The sequence below is a fragment of the Pongo pygmaeus genome, chromosome 13 (genome assembly GCF_028885625.2).
Source record: "Pongo pygmaeus isolate AG05252 chromosome 13, NHGRI_mPonPyg2-v2.0_pri, whole genome shotgun sequence".
In the NCBI taxonomy this organism is placed as follows: Eukaryota; Metazoa; Chordata; class Mammalia; order Primates; family Hominidae; genus Pongo; species Pongo pygmaeus.
Window position 1 is genome coordinate 33,687,656 of NC_072386.2, and position 14,213 is coordinate 33,701,868.

General features: G+C 37.8%; 1 protein-coding gene and 1 pseudogene across 20 annotated transcripts in view; one reads left to right on the top strand and one right to left on the bottom strand.

The window, feature by feature from the left end:
* ELAVL2 (ELAV like RNA binding protein 2) overlaps window positions 1–5,972 on the top strand; it is a 159,291-nt gene extending 153,319 nt beyond the window's left edge. For 9 of the 20 annotated variants that reach the window (XM_063650479.1, XM_054500728.2, XM_054500743.2 and 6 more), the window contains 2 exons: window positions 2,587–2,625; window positions 3,186–5,972. In XM_063650479.1, coding sequence (XP_063506549.1) covers window positions 2,587–2,625; window positions 3,186–3,516 — 370 coding nt within the window. In that variant the 3' untranslated portion in view covers window positions 3,517–5,972. The remainder of the gene's footprint in view (window positions 1–2,586; window positions 2,626–3,185) is intronic. The other 11 variants (XM_063650480.1, XM_054500729.2, XM_054500734.2 and 8 more) reach the window with 3 other exon arrangements.
* A 7,415-nt stretch (window positions 5,973–13,387) lies between these two features.
* Window positions 13,388–13,913, bottom strand: LOC129043776 (nucleolar protein 56-like; annotated as a pseudogene).
* Between the last annotated feature and the right edge of the window lie 300 nt (window positions 13,914–14,213).

Sequence of the window (14,213 nt, forward strand, 5' to 3'; positions counted from 1 at the left end):
GAGAGAGAAGTGAAGAAATCAGTGAAGATTATGGTATCATATAAAACTTCACAGATAGGGTAAAAAAGATGCCCTATCATAATTTGGAGGGTCCTCAGAGAACCTGTTAGAAAAAATTCCAGACCTCCTGTTTGGGGATGCCAGAGATGGAAGTGGGGGAGATGGAGGATGGAAAATTAAATGTTTCTCCCTCGTTGCATGTACAGTCATGCATCACATAACGTTTCAGTCAATCACATGTACGACCGTGGTCCCATGATATAGTAGACTGCAAAAAATTCCTATTGTCTAGTGATATCATAGTCATCCTAATATTGTGCAATGCATTACCTTTTCTGTGTTTAGATATGGTTAAATACACAATACTTAGCATTGTGTTAGAATTACCTACAGTATTCAGTACAGTGACATGTTATACAGGTTTGTAGACTGGGAGCCATAGCCTATACCATATAGCTGGGTGTGTGGTAGGCTATTAACATCTAGGTTTGTATAAGTGCATTCTATGATCATACAACAACAAGATCACCTAGTGACACATTTTCAGAACATATCCCCATTGTTAAACAATGCCTGATAGTAATTTGCTTCAGGAGCAGATTTGGTTTCTACCCTGTTTGAAAATTCTGAAAACTCATCTGTCTCTGGGCGTATGCTTGATGTCCTGAGTGGGTGGTAGTAAAGCGTGACCTGTCCCTACTTGGATGCAATTAATGGGCATAGATGGTGTAACTTTTGAGTGAATTGATAAGGTGCCTCTGAATTCTGGGTCTTCTAGCACTTCGGTTGGAGACCTCAATAATGCTGTTCTCTTCTACAGGTAGCATATGCCAAATGCATTCTGTATTGATCATTCCAGCAATTTGATAAAATGGTATTGTTACTTTATGATTGGTGATGCTAATATGTGTTTGTCTTTATTGCTGGTATTTGTGACCCTTATTCTTGACTATAAAGGCATGGCATCTTTGACTATACTCATCTCCGCAAAAAATAAAACCCCACATCTTTTTACTTATGTGCAGGCAAGGTCATCCAACCAATCCTCTTAGTAGTTTTCATTCTGGACTAAGTTGACAATAATTTTGGTAACCTCATTGTCTTTATTCGGTCATCACATATTTATTATAAACTATCAGTGACCCCGGCTTGTGCTCAGTGGTGCAGTGAGAGGGTGGGTGGGTCAAGGCACGCACACACACACACGCAACACGCACACAGAGACACACTCACACACAAAGATCTTTTGTCATTGTGGTCTGTTCTGTTTCCTTACACTTCACATAAGCTCAGTTCTTTTCATCTTTACAAAACAAAATTTTCAGTGGAGACTGAGGGCAGGGATGTGGGAGGCTATATATTTCCCCATTCTGAAAGACCAGATGAGATGTGTTTTGGCTTTTACAAAACTAAAAGGAGTTGCTTTTGCATATGTACTTTAGCGTGACTTGATGCCACAGGTTAGGCGATAAGGTCGAGACTTTTCAAACTTGCCTTTCACGGGTGTTAAAGAAAAAATTCTCACCCCCACCCCCAGTCCCGGAGGGACAACCCTGGGATGTCTTTGGAGAGTGTTGAGCATTGTAGCAGTTGAGGGTGGTTTTGGGCTATGTATTAAGTTATGCCTCCTCCTCAAAACACATAATTAGTTGGTAAGCACTGTGGAAATTTGGGACATTAGAGTGGTGTTTTGAAACTGATAAAGAAGAGTCAAATGCTGTAAAACTAATATTTGATATAGGCAAAAGTAGAAGGTTTTAAAGAATACTGACACCCCCACCCCCACCCCTATTTACTTTCTGTAAACATTTTAAGTGAGGCTCAGATTGGCTTGTTTTGTTTCCTACCTGGCCTTTGAAAACTGAGTAGGACGACACTTCCTGTAGCGTAATTTGAATACAGCATCCAGATCAGGATCTGAACTCTTGGCTTTGTTGCACACTAGAGTGATGGATTTTTCTTTTTTCCTTCTGTAGACCTCAACTGAGCACATTTGAGAAATGGGAGGGTTAGCTTGGGTTGTCTATAAGGTTTTTTCTACCTGTAATTATACCTCCTTGATTCTAAGAGATGAAAGTCCTTCAAAGTTGGGAAATGAAAATATATAGAATTCTGTAACCTGCAGAGTTTGAGTATCAATGCCATAATTTACTAGCCCTGTGGTCTTGAGCAAGCCACTTAAACCCTGTGTGCCTTAGGTATCTGCAGGCACCAACAGAGTTGTGAAAATCAAAAGTAGTATAAAGAACATGTAGCTATACATTGATCACTTTGAAGCTACCTGATGAGAACCCTAAAGTTAACTATCCCAGAGCTTTCGCACTTCTTCTCTGAAAGGTATCCTCAGATGACCGTCACTGTGTCCCATATACTGACCCTTGTAGAGAGAAACCATTCATTGGAAGAACTGTCCTGTGGCAGTCGGTGCCCATTAGCTTAAGAATGTAAAAAGACCCAGCATTCTGAGACTTCACATATAACCAGTGTACAGATATCCCCTCGGAAGATGGCAGTAATGAGCCCAGCTTTCTTGAACATCAAGGGGAAAAATTAAAAACTGAAGTTTGCTAAATGTGTGTTTTGCAGGTTGGACAATCTGCTCAATATGGCTTATGGAGTAAAGAGGTAATGATAGAGGTTCATGATACTCATAATCCCTTTCCACAGTTGATTGGTTTCTTTGATTTTGGGAGTGCTATTCACACCCCTCATAAGTTTTTGTTGGGTTTTATTTTGCATGTGCAACCTAATGAAAAGCTGCTCTTTGAAGCACAGTTGACTCAAGAAATTTGTATACCACCGGATGCCACCTGGTCTTTTAAAAACCCATCATTTGTTTCATATTGCGTTACGACGTTATAGCATGTTTACGTATGTGTTGATCCCTTCCCCTGCCAATCCTGCTTAATTCATGAAGCCAGTTCTAAATATATTTCTTTGCTATTGTGGATGATATTTAGTACAGTGAATAATGGTCATTTCATAACTTATTAATATCTCAGTAGTCTAGCATGTCACTGCAAAGCCACACACAGACCTTGGTCAAAACATGAAATAGTTTATGTATTTGTTGGGGGAGGAGAATTACTAAAACTCTTGGGGATGGAAAAGGTGTAAGTTCATTGCTATAACCAACCTCTGTTTTTATTTTTTGTGTGTATGTGTGTATTTCCTATTCTGTTTAGCAGGTTTTCTCCAATGACCATTGACGGAATGACCAGTTTGGCTGGAATTAATATCCCTGGGCACCCTGGAACAGGGTGGTGTATATTTGTGTACAACCTGGCTCCTGACGCAGATGAGAGTATCCTGTGGCAAATGTTTGGGCCTTTTGGAGCTGTCACCAATGTGAAGGTCATCCGTGACTTTAACACCAATAAATGCAAAGGTTTTGGATTTGTGACTATGACAAACTATGATGAGGCTGCCATGGCGATAGCTAGCCTCAATGGATACCGTCTGGGAGACAGAGTACTGCAGGTCTCCTTTAAGACAAACAAAACGCACAAAGCCTAATGAGCTCTTGTCCTCAGTCCATTTATATATGAAAACTATACAACAAAGGCAAGTTAAGAGAAACTTTATACATTAGTAAATGTCTTTGTAAGTCAGTGTTGAGATGGCGATAAAACGACTACTTAGCATCCTAAGAAATATGTGAGATTTTTTATTGCTAGTATTTGAATTAAAACTTCTTAAATATCTTTTATGTTTGAATATGGACAAGAGGTACAGGGTTTTTACCTGTCACATTGCATTCTATTGCCTTCTTTGAAGAAGGTGGACCTTTTAAAGTGTTTCAGCTAAGGGAAGACATTTCTTTTCTTTTTACATAACTGCCTTGAACCTGTGAGTAAATATTGAGGCTTTGTGTTGTAATTCTTCAGTTGGTTGTGTCTTTTTTTTTCCCCCCTTTTTTTCCTTTTTCTGATTAGCTTTCTGTTTGGTTTACATTTAAAGCATTGCTGTTATGTCTGTTTAAGAAAAGTATTTTGAAGTTTACATTTTTATTTATGAAGTTTAAAACAGTATTTATTTTGTAATTATGATTTGGGTTGGGGAAGGGGGGGCTACATTATAAACGCTTATTGTAAGAATACTGGAGAACTTTTCGTAAAGCAGTACCTTGCCAAAGAGATAAGAGCCTCTTTGATGTGGGTTTAAAAAAAGCATCTATTTTTATAAAAAAGAAAATTTGGAGAAACTTTTTACTGGTCCTGGAACAAATATTTTGACTTGAATACTTTGAGAAATCTCTTCATATGACACCTAGTGAGCTTTTAAAATTTACCAGGAAATTTGCAGCGGTTGGAAAATTTAGAAAGATTTATGGTGTAGAAAATACTTTTGAGATCTTTGTATGAAAGGAGTAGAATCAATGGGGGGAAACACTGCTGGTTTCATTTTTGTAATCACCAGTGGAGCGTCTGATCATCCTGGTTATTATGTGATAGGTGGCTCACATTGATTTGTGATTTTGAAACAAATAAAAAAAATTTACAAAAGAATATATAAGAGCAGGCAAGAAATTTAAATTACCGAGAGATGGGGGAAAAAATCTGTTCTTCCTAAAGAAATCCCTTCAGATAGAGCTCATGGTGTTTAGTGATGTACTTGCAGTATTGTTTGAAGAATTGTTTTGTCTTAAGGAAAAAAGACGTTGCACATGATTTGTACTGCAGCAAATCAGCAAAAGTGATCTGAGTTGGATATATTTGAAGGTATTTTGAAAGTTACGTTCAAGGCTAACACCTGAGCTTTGTGTAATGTAAATAAGACCTTGTGTTTATGAACCTTTCAGCTAATTTAATTTTTTTTCCCTTACATGCCAAGTGATGTTCAGGTTTTGAATGTTTTTGTATCAGTTTTTTCCTTTGTAAATGGCATTAACATTGTTACTTGAGGTCTTGCTTAATCACTTTTGTTGTCCTGAGGACTTGAATTTACAGTGCATCAGATTTGTTGCTAATTTTGTCTGTAGATAGTCTAGCTTCAGCTGTTTATGGTGATGCTACATTTTCGTTTATAAATATGTTTGTGGTATAAAAAAATGAGTATAACCATAGGTTTTGAACAAATTTCCTTACATTTTTCATACAAAAATCATAAATATCTGTATGCTATTGAAATTTAACTTTGTATGATGCTTAAAAACCACTATTTGGGGAAATAATAAAATAAGTCTTTACCATGTATGAAAGAAATTTTAAAAAATACAAAATATTTTCTGATTAGCATCTAGCTTATAATAAATTTTCAAAAAAGCTGAAGGCAAAAATGCCTTCATCAGGATGCACTGAGAACTATATAGTTACGTCCTGCTTTTTGTATAAACTGAGATGCTCACATGCTTCCCCTTAGAACAGGCAATGTGCTATGCATAACATAGTTGTACATTATCTTTGCGGTTGCTTTGAGTTTTATTTTTTATTATTTAAAATTGTAGTTATAAAATTTTTCAGTATAGTACAGTACATATACTGTGAGGCGCGTGCTAAAGTGAATAAGCGAGTTTTCATGCTGACCCACTCAATGCTGTTCAGAAATCAATTGGCTTAGCACTTTCTCATATCCTTAGGTGCATTTAGATTGTCAGAGTTAACCTTCTGCGTTTAAAAAAAGAAAAACACTAAAAAATAAAATACATGTATATACTTAAAAAAAAATAATAAGGTTTCCCTCAAGGGAAAACAGCAGCTACATGCTTCTTTCCTATACTACTGTAGCAAACCAAGGCATTGATGAGAGGGCATGCAAATTGTGCTTCACTTTACAGTGTTTATCAGAGCACTTAATAAAATGTAAGGCTGGTATTTATTTGAAGTTGTACAGTATGACTTAATTCACATCTGTTGGAATAGAAAATATATTCTGTTGAGTATTTAAGAGGCTGTACATGTTTTCTTTTGTGTTTGGATTCTTTGTACTTTTTCATGTTCAGTACATCAATAAACAAAGTTGAAGGGAAAGAACAGTGTGGTGAGTAGGTCTTTATACACAATTCGGGGGCACCTGTGCTCAGTCTAATAAGCAGACTTGATTTCTTGAATTAAAAGAAGTTCCCTGAGAGTTTTAGTGGAAAGCGGTGTTACCTCTTAGAGTTCCAAAAGGCAAGTTAATTGAAGTAGAATGTGCAAAAAATTTTTGGACTGAATGACACCTTCTGATTAGTTTTCAAATATTGCTAAATGAGTAATTCTCACAGGAGAACGTACTCTCATCTGCTAGCTGTAAAGTTTGGGAAATCGGATATCGACACCATTTTATGGCTGGGATTCAACCTTCAGCTTTTTGCACAAATAATCACCCTTACACGTCAGTTAAAAACCAAATAGAAGGAAAGTAGCTTACTTGGCTTCCACTGGCAATCTTTAATTCACTCATGGGATTAAGTGTTGCTGTGTGAAAGTTACTTTTTTGCACAAATGCTAGATTTGTCAAGAGATTCTTCCCTAAAATCAGAAATTCAGTTTCTGTTAAGTTAGCGTTATTGTATGTCGCACATGTTACAAACCATGAACTCTGCCAACCCCGTATTTCGCATACAAGTTCAGTTCTTGTGTACACCCTTAACAGATCTGTGAGGGATAAAAGGATTTCCTGCTGATCTTTTGTGAAAGGATTCTACTTCTATAGAACTTTAGACAAATGAGTATAATAATGAAACACTTTTTTTTCTTAAACAAAGTATACTAGATGACTTATTTTAATTTTATTGTATCTGTCGGCTTTTTTGGTAGAAGCCATTCTAAAAGTAATTGTCTTGAATTCACAACCTACTAGTCAAGATCGTAGTTGAGTGACAAGACACTTCCTTTTTTCAACATGCAATTAGTCTTAAATCTCCATACTCCCTCTTATTATTATATGAATTTAATACTCTAATTTTGTGATGTTGGAACATCCTCCCCTCACCTCTCTCCTCTTGCATGTTTTATCAGTATTTTGATTGGTTTGCATGTCAGCAGTTCTTTTATAATTGAGCTGATAGTGGAAAAATTCTCAGCAAAGGAAGTTGGTATGGTAACTACTGGTATATTTGAGGAGAAATTTCGTTTTTCTCCCTTTTTTTTTTTTTACCTGTGCTTGGAAATTATCTGAACAATATTGAAATTCAGTTTTAGAGCGGCCAACGTGAAATTCTTAATGTTAACATCATTTTACATTATTTTAATCTGAGAAAAAAAGTTAGCAATTTAACCTTACTGTTTTTTTTAAGATAAACAGATTGCAAGATTTCTACTCTTTATAAGAGGTTTACAAATGAATTGTAGTGGAAACTGACAACTACTTGCTTACAGCGTTACCTAGAACAAAGAAAATGTGTTTTTTAATAAGTTTGTTGAAATTGTAGTACCTAGGCCTATTAACCTACTTATGGAGCAACAGGCCATATACGTTTTATTGGGTAGAAGAAAAAAAGAGGGGCATTTAGCTTTTTTATGCCTCTATTATACTGGAACCTCAAATAGTGGGACCAAATAAATACTGATAAAATCGTGACAGTTTATTATTGGATGAAGAGCATTTATAGTCTGTCATTGCAGTTAATAGCCCATATTTCTCTACTTCTAGTAGTATTCACACTCTTCCTCTGAAAATTTCCAAAAGTAGGCCCATCTTCCTTCAAGTTGGAAAGATTGAATATTTACGCCACTAATACAGGCATCCTGTTGATACAGGATGGACCTTATTGAAATTAACCTTTCTAGAATTCTGGCTCATAGAGATAAACAGATTTTTTGGTTGGTCAGCACATAGTTAACGATCTACCATACTGTGCACTGGGTCTATAAAAGTGAGCAAAATACTGCTCTTACCTTCTTGGATACCACCTGGAAGGGAGGACTAACAAGCCAGCAGGTTACGACTGCAATGTCCTAAGTGCTGTGAGAGCCCAGGAGAATCTGTCAAGCTACTTTGTTGTAGTTTTTATAAATCCAGTTAACAATTCACAAAAGTAAAACCTGTTCTACTCCTCTTATAGATGCTTCTTTTCCTTTCTTGGACTAATTGTTGGCTGATTGTTTAATTTTCAATCTGACAGTGGTATCACTTAGTTTTGCAAATCTTTGAATGCTCTCATACTCAAGTTGTCCAGATCCTTTCTTTAAAAAACGCAAAGCTACTAATAAACGATAAGACATTGTCGATCTGAGTAACTGGATGGCGAGAGGTATCTGGCTGGATAGTCTTGCTCTCTCTAAACATAAACTATGGAGTGACAATTTTGAATGTACTAATATAGTAAAGTACCCTGGATATTAAAAGTATGCTTGATGGGTTTTACCCTACCTTAAGACTCACCACTATCTTAGGATCTTAAACTTAGTATTAACATTACTTTTGGTTTAAGTAACTAAAGATGTAGGTGAAGACTACGTTAATACTCAGCCTCAAAATCACTCATAGGTGTTTTTTCAAATAAATACCTTATAGCAACCTTATAAATTCAAGAAAACCGTCTATTTCTGCAGACATAAATGTGTGGAAGACATATGCCTTTCTGCTCTCCTGGAGCCTGTCATGCTCTAGAAGATTACATCTGCAAGTAACTACAGTAAAGTGTTGTACACAAAGTACGTTAAAAGAGGAGGAAGGGGAGACTCCCGATGTTGCATGTAGTCGGGGAGAAGGTTGTTCCTGGGATGGGAATGCTGAGCTACACAGAAGTGGCAGCAGTTGAGCTGCATCAGTAAGGGTAGGTGGGATTTTAAAAGATACCGGGGGAGGCAATTCAAGAAGAGATCCCTGTGATCAAAGACATAGGCAAGCCTCTATCTACCTCTATTATTTCTGGAGAATTAATAAGTCATATTCAGTCTAGACTTATGAGTTTGTGCCCATGACTAGTTAAGTCTAAAAAATACCTAAACAGCAAAACTTTTTTTCTTGCCCATTTCTACTGCAACATTAAAAATTACTTGCCGTGATAGATTATGTGTGGTTTGGGGAGTTCCGTAGAACTTGTTAGGGACATTCCTCTCTTTTAAAAGAGACATTTATTTGGGGTGTGTCAGGCAGTCAGTGTATGTGAAAAGATCAAACAAAAACAGAATCTTTCCAGCAACAGAATACTGATCTTTTTCTCCCACTATTATACCTATCAAACTTTATTGTTAAGATGATAAAAGTTATCATTTTTTAGGATTTATACTATTTCTAGTGTTACAGTACCTGATTCATTCCTTTCTTGGATATGTATTTTACACTCTTCTTACCTGTATCACTGAAGCATCACCTTCATCGAAGGTGAGGGAAAAATTCTAAAATTCAGATATTTCTCAGATATATGCAAAATGAGGTTTTAGTTTGATAGGTTGCCTTTTTTTTTTTTTTTTTTTTTTTGGTGTTTGGAAACTCAATAACCATTTCAGTGATGAACCTTGCTGGGTTTTTTTAAATCCTGTAAGACCCTTTGACCTACAGGTTGTTGATAGCCACATGCTATCTCTAATGCTGATTTTCATGGTGTACTCCTTTTGAGGATGCTCCTCATACTGTTGAACGCATGCTTCAGAAGCAACCTGCACATCTGTGGATTTTCTTGCAGACATGATGAGACCAGCAGCCATTCTCAGGGTGACTCACCCTTTGGAATGAAACACAGTTGGCAAGGTAGTTTTGTTATCTGGATTGCGGGTTTTTAATTGCAGTGTGACACAGGTGCAGCAGCTGGCCATGAGAATGGGGGAGGGAGGTCATGACCCATAAATCTATGTAGGCATCCAAAAGATGCAGTGCTTCATTCTTTGGACCTTGAAGAAAAAAAGCAGCCCATCAGGAAGTACCATTGAGCACCTTGTTGAAAGAAAATCCCCGTACTTTTACATCTATGTTATAGATCATCTATTTCTTTAAAAATGTTTTGTTATGCCTTAGGTAGTAGTAGTAACAAGAAATAATGCAGATTTTCACACCAAGAAAAAAAAAAAACCTGGGTTACTATCAGAAAGGTTAAGCAGATATTACTATAAATGCTGAACCAGAAATTGCAGTTGTTACTTTATGAAATGTTCTTTAGTAGAAATTTCATCTCTTGAGAATAGTTGCTGCAGTGTGTTTTCTGTATGTAGAGAACTATATGTTGAATGTATTCTGTTTTTCAGGAGTTACTCTTAAAGAAGTACCTGTCTTCTATTCATACATTGCATAAGGAAGGCCTCTTTGCTTTAGTAAACTGCTACTTATATTTTCTGTCTTGAGATGGCCTGAGGACCAGATGATAAGCCAAGCATTTGGTCTTTCCTACATAAAGGGTGGTGAGAACTTTTCATAAATTTAGTCTGAAACTTATCCTAATCCTAATAATGAAAATTTATTTTATTTTTTGCTGAAATAGTAATACATTTTAAAAGTTGTGCTTCCCAAGCTCTTTATGTCATGAGTGCCTGTCCTGAGGGGGAACCTTTATCTCCACACACGTACAACCACTTCTAGGCCTAGCAGCACACCAGGGCTTATGTGTGGGAAGCTCTGATTTAAATACTTTACTTTTTTAAAATTTCCTTTCTTTCACTAAGTGTACATCAAGCGCCTACTCTGTACCAGTCACTATGCTGTAAGATTTAGGCTGAAGACTTAATTTATGTTCTATTTCTCAGTCTGGTTTTGAGTTGGAAGACACTTCAGTGGTCTTGTTCAGCACACCTTATTTTGCAGATGTATGAGCCAGACCCAGAGAAGTTAAGGTTCTCCAAGATTTTTTGCTAGCCTGAGATCTGGCACTTAAACCCAGCCCTCCCCACTCTTGGAACTCTGTCCTTCCTACCATCAAAGTACTAAAACACAAGCTGAATTAACTTTAATAAGCTGTGTCCTTTTATGATGTCAGATTTTTGAAATCCTTCAGGATATGTATGGCATCTAGAAATTGAACATAGGTAAGTGCATATAGTATTTTTTGGTGTGCTCAATATCATTTACCTCCCTTAAGAATAATTTCAGTCAATAATAATATAGTCACTGTTGAAAATGCATAAAGTACAAAAAAATACAAGTCAAAATTTACTCAGTCTTTTCATGGAAAGAAAACATTTTGTAGTACATTTTGTCGCTGCCTCTTTATTTTGAATCCTTTCTACAACATTTTTAAACGTTCAGATTTGCTTTTTTCTTTAATAAAGTTTTTTTGCTTTTTTAATTGTGTTCTATCTAATATGAATAATATTTTTTAAGACATAAAATAATGTATTTCTGATTTTTAAAGCATGTCAAAGCTGTTTGTTTTTTGTTATATTGGTTGTTGCTGACATTATGTCAGGGAGGTATAAAAATCAGGAGTTCTGTGTGGTTTCCTATTACAACTGTATTTCTCCAGGCTTTTTTTTTTTTTTTTTTTGAGACGGAGTCCCGCCCTATCGCCCGCCCACGCTGGAGTGCAGTGGCACCATCTCTGCTCACTGCAACCTCCGCCTCCTGGGTTCAAGAGATTCTCCTGCCTTAGCCTCCTGAATAGCTAGGATTACAGGCATTTGCCACCACACCCAGTTTTTGTTTGTTTGTTTTTGTATTTTTAATAGAGACAGGGTTTCACCATGTTGGCCGGGCTCGTCTCAAACTCCTGACCTCATGATCTGCCTGCCTCAGCCTCCCAAAGTGCTGGGATTACAGGCGTGAGTCTCCAGGCTTTTAAAAAGGCTAAAGACAGATTAAGTCCAGACACTAAGATGATCTCTCCAAACCTCAGTTTGGGGTAATGATGCCTAAATGACTACTTGCCACTGTATTCGGTGGGTAATTTGGTTGCAAGCATCAGCTATGCAGTAGGGTCGTGGATAGGAAGAGAAGTATGAAGCTACTTTTTCTCTCTATGGACAGAGGGCAAGTAGATGTCATAAGATACTGATAACTACTTCTGTCCTTTCTTTTCTTAGCAAAAGAAAATGCTTCCTTCCCTAATGGGGACAGGAGGAGAGGACGACGATGAACCCAGTTGTGTGTGAGTAATTTATCCTCGTCTTTCCTGGGTCTGTGATTGCGGTGATGTTCTGTCTTGCAAGGGTCTGGGTAAATACTGGCTCCTTATTGCTTGTGCTCAGAGAAGTAGCTGATGGTAGAAGAGCACTTTTAAAAGAATTGATGAGACTGAAAGCTGCTTGTTAGAGTGCACCTGGATCCTGCCATGACATCACAGGCGGACCATAAACGGCTCTCCAGAAAGCACGACAGCCTTTTTTCACCCCTTTCTTAACAATGAGACGTAGATTGGGCTTGTTCTCTATTCAAGCATCCTTATGAGTAAATGTCTATTTTTATGGTAGAGCTGCACTTTAAAAATAGCTCCAATCAGTGCGACTCTTTTCCCCCATATGTTAAAAAGTTATACATGAGTTAAAATATCTCAGATTGCTTAAATTCTTCCAAACGCAAGGCACATTCCTTTTTCCTTTTTTTTTTTTTAAACTGGGGGGGAGGGGGTTAGGTGGGTGGGAGGGGCGAATTAACTACAAAATAAGGACTTTCAGGGCCTCCTTAACTCTGTTTCAGACTTTTTAGCAGTAGCAAGATTTTTAAACCAAGATTTGAGATTTCTGACTTAAAAGATTCATTAATATTTGGTGGATACAGTCTCCTTCCTGAAGCGATTGTTTATTTTTGTTGCTGAGAGCAATTAGCTGGAACAGTCACAGTTGCAGCTGTTAGATACTATAAGCTCCAGTGGAGATCACAAAAGGCCTTATGCACATTTAGAGTCTGTATTTGGATTGTTGTTAATGGGTGATTCTTCTGGAGTCTACTGTGTTAGCAAATTCGATTGGGCAATCCTGAGCCAAATCAAATGTACAATGGGATCATCAGCATGCTGTGCTGATCAGAGTCACTTAAACACCTTGCTGCTTTGTGCAAGCCAGGATGGCTGTGGCTGCATGTGCAGAAAGAACATGTACTGTTCCTTTTCCTGAATCCTCCCCATGCAAACCTGGATGTGACTCATCTCAAAACATTATGCTGTTTTCTCAGGAATTTTTCCTTTTGTGTTTACTTCTTGTTTGCTGCTTTTGACTTGTTGGAGCTTTTGTGAGATAATCTGCATGTGCACGCATGAGAGAGATTCACAGATACAATCTGGTGCCCATTGATTTATGTCTTTTGGAAAGAGTATCTTCTTAGAGAATCTTGGCTCCAGTCTAATGGCTGACACTTCAGAAACAGCAGCTCAAATGAAGGAGTTGTTTCAGTATTTTTCTAGTGTCTGTACTTCTGCCTATGAATATCATTTTGGTGAAGGAGTGTATATTTCTGTGCATATCCATAATCATACTGCCTTAGGATTCACAATATGCTTCGTGTGTGAGAATTTTTTATTGGGGTATAGGACACGGAATGGGAAATGTCGCCTTGGGGTAGGATGTGCCCCGCCTGATAGGGAACGTCCGTTTGCGTTCTAATCTTCCTGGGGTACTTTATGTAACTTTTTCTTCTTGGAGCTGCTCTTGCTGCCAGCAACCTCTTCAGGTCCACTGCTGACCAGCTCCTTCCTCTTTCAAGGAGAATTTCCTGTTTTTTCTTAGCGACGCTCCTGTTGCCTGCCTCTTTGGGATCACTAACTGCTTCCTCCTTGGGTGAAGATGTCTTCCTGTTGGGAAGACTGATGCTGCCAGCGGTCTCTTCTTGATGGCTGCTAACCAGTTTCTCCTTGGAAAAAGATTTCCTTTTATTAGGTTTGGAGAAACAGATAGATGGGTCTTTCATTCCATTCTCCTGAGAAGCCTCCTGGGGCTTTCGCTTTTTCTTCTTTTTGGGTTTTACACTTGTCTTTGCACACTCCTCTGGAGTTCTGTTTTCCAAAGATGTGACGGCAAGTGCAGCTAGCATTTCTTTTCCTTCTTTAAGCGTTTCTACTCCTGTTTCTCCAGCTTCCTAATAATCTCAGCAGCCATTTTCTCTGCCTGAACCATTTCTGTCTTCATGACATCCATTTTCTTTCAGAGGATCTCTCCAGTCTCATGGAAAGACAGTCTCTCTTCAACTTGTTCTTGAAGCTTCTCCCCAAATATGCTGATGAGCACCTCAGCGAAGCGGTCGATTTGCGAGGCAGTACTGCATTTCTTTGCCAGGTATTGGGAGATGCGGCCTTTATTCCTGGCAGCTGCTTGGCCAGTGAAGGTGGAGTGGAAAATGATTCCATATTTTGGTGTATTACCCTTTGTCATCAGGGCTCAGGAGACTTGGTCCCTTTGCTGGGCCCTGGGAAACAATATGCTTTTACA